Source organism: Dermacentor albipictus, chromosome 1 (genome assembly GCF_038994185.2).
Source record: "Dermacentor albipictus isolate Rhodes 1998 colony chromosome 1, USDA_Dalb.pri_finalv2, whole genome shotgun sequence".
Taxonomy (NCBI): Eukaryota; Metazoa; Arthropoda; class Arachnida; order Ixodida; family Ixodidae; genus Dermacentor; species Dermacentor albipictus.
The window spans coordinates 202,279,406-202,286,962 of record NC_091821.1 but is presented as its reverse complement, the minus strand read 5'-3'; the positions used below and the strand labels follow the sequence as shown (position 1 = coordinate 202,286,962).

General features: G+C 44.4%; 2 protein-coding genes across 3 annotated transcripts; one reads left to right on the top strand and one right to left on the bottom strand.

The window, feature by feature from the left end:
* Nucleotides 1-271: 271 nt before the first annotated feature.
* Nucleotides 272-1,612, top strand: LOC135905620 (uncharacterized). Its single transcript, XM_065436580.2, has 2 exons — nucleotides 272-439; nucleotides 774-1,612. Exons 1-2 carry the CDS (start codon nucleotides 295-297, stop codon nucleotides 1,610-1,612), a joined length of 984 nt encoding a protein of 327 aa, XP_065292652.2. The 5' UTR covers nucleotides 272-294.
* LOC135905613 (uncharacterized) lies at nucleotides 1,368-5,788 on the bottom strand. Of its 2 annotated transcripts, none has more exons than XM_070534350.1 (13): nucleotides 5,322-5,788; nucleotides 4,627-4,689; nucleotides 4,514-4,570; nucleotides 4,114-4,170; nucleotides 3,981-4,037; nucleotides 3,838-3,894; nucleotides 3,651-3,722; nucleotides 3,511-3,564; nucleotides 3,380-3,436; nucleotides 3,203-3,289; nucleotides 3,081-3,128; nucleotides 2,276-3,020; nucleotides 1,368-2,177 (listed from the first exon to the last, which is right to left on the bottom strand). In XM_070534350.1, exons 1-13 carry the CDS (start codon nucleotides 5,637-5,639, stop codon nucleotides 1,960-1,962), a joined length of 1,890 nt encoding a protein of 629 aa, XP_070390451.1. In that variant the 5' UTR covers nucleotides 5,640-5,788; the 3' UTR covers nucleotides 1,368-1,959. The 2 variants fall into 2 exon arrangements, with proteins under 2 accessions (XP_070390451.1, XP_070390457.1); XM_070534356.1 differs by having other exon boundaries at nucleotides 1,370-2,177; nucleotides 3,651-3,704; nucleotides 5,322-5,786.
* Between the last annotated feature and the right edge of the window lie 1,769 nt (nucleotides 5,789-7,557).

The window sequence follows — 7,557 nt, the reverse complement described above, 5'->3', positions numbered from 1 at the left end:
TGTCACAATGTTAACGCAGACTTAGTGTACCTCAAGGCGGATGTTCGACCATCGCAGGCCATAAATCAAAAGCCTTGGACAGCATGGGCTTGCGTAAGGCACACCGGACAGGTGATCACTGCTGGTTGCTCGTGTATGGCTGGGAAAGCAAGGGTTTGCAGCCATGTTGGTGCAATAGTGTGGAAAGTCGACATGGCTGTGGCCTCGGGAATGACCGGCACATCATGTACTGACCGAACAGCTCAGTGGAACAGGGGAACAAAGAGGAATGTGGAACCTGTCCTGCTTGAAGATATGGACTTTAAGCTGCAAAAACGAACTGTGGACTCCGAAAACAAGGCCCCAAAACCCACACGAAAGTTTCATCACTTCGGAAATGATGTAGAGCTGATGAACCACATTGGGAGGAAACCATTTTCAGATCTCTTCAACATTCCTGGTGAGGGCACATTTCTTCCAACATGAAATGAGTGCAGCTGTGTTAAGTGAAATGCCTTAAAATTACAGCGGCGGTTGTTCCTTTGAACCCTATATTTTTTTTGCCACTGTATGGCATCAGTATGTTTTATGGCATCGACACGCATACGTTAGGAGACTGACGGGTTACTTGTTGCCATTTATTTAACATAATGGTAATGCAGATTGCGATAGGTGTTGGTGCCTGTCAAATACAGTAGATATCATGTTTGGTTATTGCACATCATTATATATACAAGTGGTGTTAGCCGGCACAGTGCAGTGTGAATTGTGTGTAATTGCTTTATATCTTGCAGGTACCTTGCTTCATAGTACATTGAATGCGGCTGCTTGGGACCCACGTGCTACTGATCTGCCAAGCCAGCCTCGCCACTCACATGCAGACCCTTCGGAACTCCCAAAAGGCTGCGACCCTTGCAGAGTATTTTATCAAAAGTTTGTTATGCTTTCGAATGAAGGACGGGCTTCCCTTGAATTTGCCACTAGGGAACAGGGGTGCCCGCTATGGCGCATGGCCAGGCGCCTTCGCATAACTGCATCAAATGTGAAGCGGGTTCCTAAAAGGGAAAGCACTGATCCCTCGAAAGCTGTTTCTGCGCTTTCAAATTCAGGCTTTACCGGTAATGCTGCCACAAAGCATGGGCTGAAGTATGAAGCCATTGCAAGGGTAGCATTTACGAGGAAGACTGGTTTGGCTGTAGCGCAGTCGGGTATGGTAGTGAGCAGTACACATCCTTGGCTGTCTGCAAGCCCTGATGGCATCTGTGCTGATGATGCTCTAGTTGAGATCAAGTGTCCCACAGTTTCAGATTGCACGGTATTAATTGAAAAGGGAAAGTATGATGTTAAGCTTGTGAATGGGGAACCTTTGCTTTGTCCAGGTGGCAAAAATGGTTACTATGACCAAGTGCAGTTTACCATGTTTTGCTGTGGCAAAAGCACCTGCTATTTTTATGTGTGGTCGGCTGAAAGTGATGTCATTGTAAATGTGCCTATTGACACACGGTACATTGAACAGAACTTGAAGAGGCTCAAAACATTCTACTTTTTGCATCTCCTGCCTCACCTTGAGGACCTACATTATAAGAAAAAGCTGGCTATGTGCAAAAAGTATGACGAGATTTGCAATTTGTGATGAGCAAGTGAAATTTTATTTGTTCATAATGTCTGCTTCATTGGAGCCATCCAGATATATTGAATGAATAAAAAAACATTCAACCACATTTTAACACCTTGGCTTCAAATCACTTCCATAAGCTTCACAGGTACGAAACCAGTGAGGTTACAAAAAAATTGGCAGTGGCTTAGCTCAGCTATGCCAGTATATACGTAGCAAAAGCTAAGGCATAGCATGGTTAGCCTTGGTTAATCTTGATTGCAAGTCCAGGCCAATAAAGCTTTCGCTTTAAAACGGCATTAGTGAAGTTTACCCTACTCGCTTCTCAAAGTGCTTAAGGCTAAATTAAAGTACACACGGGACATTTATGCTTTTGTCTGTTCGTTGATGAGCGGGCGTTTAAGGTTACAGAGTCCTGCACAAACAAGGACAATTTTGCTGGCATACTTTCTTGACTTGATGGGCAGTACTTGCTTGAAAATTCTGTACGTCTTTATTCGGTTGATTGCCCGCTCAACATGAATTCGTAGCGATGCGATGCGCCTAGTTTCGGTGACTTCACTTTCAGGTAGCTGATCCTTTCCTGAGAAAAAAAAGGATGAAGAGGCAGTCATGTACATGTGATTACTGTGTAGCTCTTAAGTTTATGGAGGTTATGAAAATACTATTGTGGACACCTACCTTTTGTAAATGCAGGCCTGTTCATTTTAATCCCTTGAGCCTCAAGATAAGGGTCAAGCTTGAAACCACGGTCTGCCATTATCTCATCACCTGGAAGGAGGTACTCTTCTACTCCACATGTCTTTACAATGTATTTGTCTGATGCCCTGCCTCCATACACATCTGACACAAACATTATAAATCCATTTGGTGCTATGACGGTAAGAAATTTCATCGTGTTTGCACCCTTGTATTGGCTGTAACTTTGGGATCTGGCCATCAGTTTCCGTGGCCTTTGCATTAGTGCTTCAGTGCAGTCGAATATGCATGTTGTATGACTGTACTCACTGTTTCTGAAACTCTCAGGCATGCTTGCCCGCAACCTTGAGCGGGGAAGCCACACAACAACTTCTTGCATGATATTCACCAGGTCGTCCAGCACTCTCGAAAATGTTCTAGAAACATAAGCTACAGAGACCTCGAACCGTCTTGCTAAATCTCCACAAAGGAGGCCAAGTCTAAGCCTCATGAGTGTCAATAACAGCTGGTCTTCGATGGTCAAGAGCTTGCGAATTGTCTTGTCTTGAGTCTTCAGTGCTGACACGAGCTTGTCAAATGCAGTCACAGAAATGCCAGTGTAAAAAAGAATGTCATCACTGGTCAGTGTTCGATAGGAAATAGTTCTCATGGTCATAGAAAGTCTTGTGCTGGTGTAGGAATGGTCAGCTGGTGGCAGTTCCCATTGTGTGGAGCTATCTTTCATCACCTACAAGAAAGCGGAAAGGCATGTCATGATGTAGAACACGTTAACATTACAAAATATTACCTTTGTATTTTTCCTTGTCATGATGTGCTCGGTTTTGCTTACGTGAATCTGACAAAATGACAGTTTTGTGAGAAACTTAAACACGTCATCTGGCAACTCAAATAATCTGTGTGCATACTTACGTCAACTTCGTGATCTGATATTAAGCTCCCACAAACTTCATTTTCTGCAACACTGCTGTCTGGAGTAGCTACACCATAAGTGAGAGCCTGTAAACAAAGCACAGCAGCAATCATCTCTGCAGTGTCACACAGGAAGTAGACATGATCATGTGGAGAGGACAGTGCCTGTACACTCACATCTGGTGCCTTATCCAATGTACATCTGACTAGTGAATTTCCAATGTGAAGGGAAACCTGCAGAAGAAATTGGCAGCTCAGTTCCACTTGAAGCAGCATATGAAAAAGCCTAAATTGTCCTGACCACTCACATCTGGTTCACAAACTGTGCCAGAGCTGGGAAACGTATCTTCATTGCACTGAGCCTATGAAAGGAGAAACCATGTGAATGTGTGTACTTCTTAAACAGGCACCGTGTTCAGAAGCCTAGACTGGCTGTGTGAGCACTTACATCTTCATTCCCCAAAACATTGTTGAATGATGTGGTTTCCATGTGTACTGCAGCCTGTTGAAGTTGAGTTATCTTTAAATATGACAATATAAGGAGGCAGAAGAATTTGCACGACTGCTTACTCTTTCATAATGTGTAAAGAATTGAACAGCACTTGTGCCAGTAAGTGGTGCAGGAGGTCACTTACAGCTGGTTCACTTTCAAATGCATCAGTGAACACTGCAGGCTCACTGTGGGAAGTCTCCTGTTGAGAGAATGATAGCAACAGTTGGCATGGTTTTATCGTGTCTGGTGTAGCTGTAAGCTTAAGCTGTTGGCATGATTGCTTACTTCTGTTTCCTGACATGCACAAGTGCTGTCTAGAATTGTCTTGGCACTATCTCCAACCTGGTATGGGTAGGACACATAACAGTGAGCACATATTCTCAGTGATAGTATGTCAAGACAGTGAATGCCTACTCACATATTCCAAACTGTCCAAAAGAGAGGTGAATGTGGAAGCTTGTGCATCATAAGTGACCTGTAAAAACACATCAATAGCTTTAAACCTGTTGCATTGACAGAACTTCCGCTGGCCTACATAGTTATGAAAACTTCACAGCGCGGGAAAGACCTCGTTGGGGCATTTTAAGTAAGTGAAGTTATTTGTAGGCAAAACATCAACTAGCTAAGTTCTTGTTCTCAAAGACAAGCTTGTTTAACAAACGAAATATGTTCCCCTAGTGTGGTACGCAGCATACTTAAATCTTTCTCGTGACTAATTGGCTACATTGTTCTTATAACGACACACACTGGCTATTTTCCATAGTTCAATTCACTGGTATGTCCAAATTCTGACAAATTAGACCAAAGAAAAGCCTTACACTCTGCGAAGGAACCTGACGTGACTCTTCATCTCGTGTGTCTCTGCTCGTTTTTCTCTGGAATGGAAATAAATCATTATCAGCCACACAGTGACAACAATCTGTACACTTGCCTTCCGCTTAGTTGGTGCTGGCGTATTTTCGTCACGGTTCAGGCGTCTGCGCCCAAAGATAACCTGAAATATTACGAAGCTTTTTTATTATCGCAGCTAAAGATTCGTGGGTTTTATGTGCCAAAGCCATTTACAAAATTATGAAACGCACTGCAGTAGAGACGAACTTATTAATTCTGACAACGCGAAGTTCTCAGACCACCCAAGCATTATTAGTACGGGAGCGTTTTTGCGGTTTGCCTCCATAGAAATGTCACCGCCTCGGCTGCGTATCGGCACCGCGACTTCGACCTTGGCAGTGAAACGCCTTAACCGCTAGGCCACCGCAGCAAATCTATTATCGCAGCCAGGAACGGAGGCTTCGATTCAGCAACAATTGCTGATAGATCGCCACGGACAAGCGAAGCGACGAAAATGTAAAAAGTTAACGTCTCACCAGTTAGATATGTTCGCACCGATAGCATGAAGCCTAGTTCAATTGTAACATTTCACAGCACCACTATCGAGCATGAAACTGCGGCACGTTTCATATTCAGGTTCGGCAGAAATCGAGGGGCAGAAATAGCTACAAGCTACGGTACATGACTTCAAAGCTTTTTCACTAGAGCTGTAAAGGCCCAATGTCTAAGGCACTAATTATACGAAATGCGGTGCTTTCGAACGGGTCAGGTAGCGATGAACAAGTGTTCACTTACCTTTCGCTGGTAACCCAAGTTCAGCATCGGCAGCGGGTTTTGCTCCGTGCGTTTTCCATCAACGAAATGCGCAGAACACACACGTGAATTTCTGTTTGGCACGAAGTCTTTCCTGTTTATCAGAGAAGTCCACTGACGACCCAAGTCGACGTTCGCGGGGAAGCGGTGCAACAGAAACATATCGCAACCACATTGCTCCTTCTTCACAGCGTGTTTTTCGCACAAGCTATTCGCGATATTCTTTCGTTTTCGCTGGTTGTTGCCACAACCCACCACTACACAGTGCTGACCGGACGACGTAGGCGCGGTGAAAGGCATTTCTACTGTTAACCAGCGCACGCAAAAAGGAGAAAACACATTGAAACAGGCACGCGCCAGCTTCTGTCGAGCAAATTTAACAGCCCAATGCGAGAGGGCCACTCTGGGGGACCGGAAACGGAAACGGCGAATCGAACGCAGTGCTCCTGGTTCGAGAGTATCCCCGCTCTCTCCGTAAAATCGTGTATATGAACCAGTGCACAGTATAGCGTGGTGCAATGTGATGTGTTGGGATGTGCCGTTGCGAAAATGCACTACAACCATTTTATTATTGTGGCTAGTATCATCTAGAACCAGCCATTACAATTACCAGCCATATCATGCATGCATCGACTTAAGGGAGAGCCAGCAACTTTTTCCCTCACTTTTTTTTTGATGTCCTGGAGTTGTTAAACATCCTTAAAAATTTGCTCGGGGGTCATGGACAGGAAACAAATAACAAACATGGATCATCGGACACGTCACGGTGACGTTGCTGCTTATTTTTTGTTTTGGTAGTTGAGACTAAACACGAACAAAAAAAAAGCAGTTTCACAAATAGCACTTCTAGCTTGTTCTAATTTTTTTTTTCCTCACCGAAGCTAACTCAGTAAACAACCTACGCCAACGATAATTCGGTTTACCTCCTAGGTCCTCGAAGGTTCGAAAAACGCGGTCGCGCACGTGAAGCGGCTATGCGAAGTTCGCACCTGTGTCTACCGCAGCTCCGAAAATCGCAGCGCAAAAATCACTTCATGTGAACGGGGATAATGCATGTCGGTGCGCTCAATAGTTATCCGTTTTTAATCAGGACGCCAGCCAACAAATGGCGACGTTAACACAGTCATGCATTCCTCACCGCATGTTTTGCGACATTAAAACGGTCTTAATAAATCCTATGTGCACGTCATTCATCCGAGCTCCAAAGCATCTCGCTACCCTTGACGCTAATTTTATCTGCTTCAGCCGTCTGTGTCCGAGGATCATCTGATCAAAATTTATTGACTTTGCACGGCTACATGGGGATATTTCCCTTGGCGTATCGTTATTTATACGTATATACACTGCGCTGAACATCAACTAGGGGCACTTTTTATATAATTAGAATTTCGCTATCCACTGAGAATCATTATAAACTAGTGAAACATCGGCCAAAGTTACTTTTCTGCCGCTATTAATATTCGCGCAGTTATCTGCTGAAAATAATTAAAATTTCTCTAAAACCTAGTTTGTGAAGCTCAGCAAACCTAAAATCTCCAATATATATATATATATATATATATATATATATATATATATATATATATATATATATATATATATATATATATATATATATATATATATATATATATATATATATATATAGTGCAAGATCAACTGAAACAGCAACGGGGATACGAGATGGATTAGTCTCTTTGTTTATTTATTCTTGATCTCCCCGGAGAGAAACAGAATGCCATGGAGCTTGCTGAAGGATTAGCGCACGACTTCTAAAGTGCGCCTCCTCGCGTGCTATATCCACAAAATGTACAGCCTTAGTTTCCCCGCTCACGGGCAAGACCGATGCGCACGTATCTCCGCTGCGTTGCGCTAGCCCGTTGCATAGCGCTTAGAGAACAGCGGGGACATTGGGGGCGTTGTTTAGGGACAGCCGCCTCGCAAACGGCTTCCCTTTGTTCCTCGGCCGAGTGGAGAGAACAAAAAAAAATGACGGGGGGAGTGGAGCACGCGCGTGCTTTCCTCACCACTGGGGAAAACCCGTGGCGCGGCTTCAATGGAATGACCGGAGAAAAGGATGAGTTCACGGGCCGGAGCAGAGCCTCAGCGCACCTGGCAAAGAGCCACTTTGCTCGCGGATGCAAATGAGCAGGAACGCGCGGGGTTAGCTTTTATCTCGAATCACGCACTTCGCGCGCTTTTCGGGCGCGCTCGCCGG

Excerpts from the sequence above, each read along its gene's own strand:
- LOC135905620 (XM_065436580.2), top strand. The coding sequence starts at position 295 with ATGGACTTTAAGCTGCAAAAACGAACTGTGGACTCCGAAAACAAGGCC. Across the intron at positions 440-773 it reads AGATCTCTTCAACATTCCTG|GTACCTTGCTTCATAGTACA; the intron begins GTGAGGGCACAT and ends TATATCTTGCAG.
- LOC135905613 (XM_070534350.1), bottom strand. The coding sequence starts at position 5,639 with ATGCCTTTCACCGCGCCTACGTCGTCCGGTCAGCACTGTGTAGTGGTG. Across the intron at positions 4,171-4,513 it reads GTCAGGTTCCTTCGCAGAGT|GTCACTTATGATGCACAAGC; the intron begins GTAAGGCTTTTC and ends GTGTTTTTACAG. Across the intron at positions 3,565-3,650 it reads ATGTTTTGGGGAATGAAGAT|GCTCAGTGCAATGAAGATAC; the intron begins GTAAGTGCTCAC and ends CTCCTTTCATAG.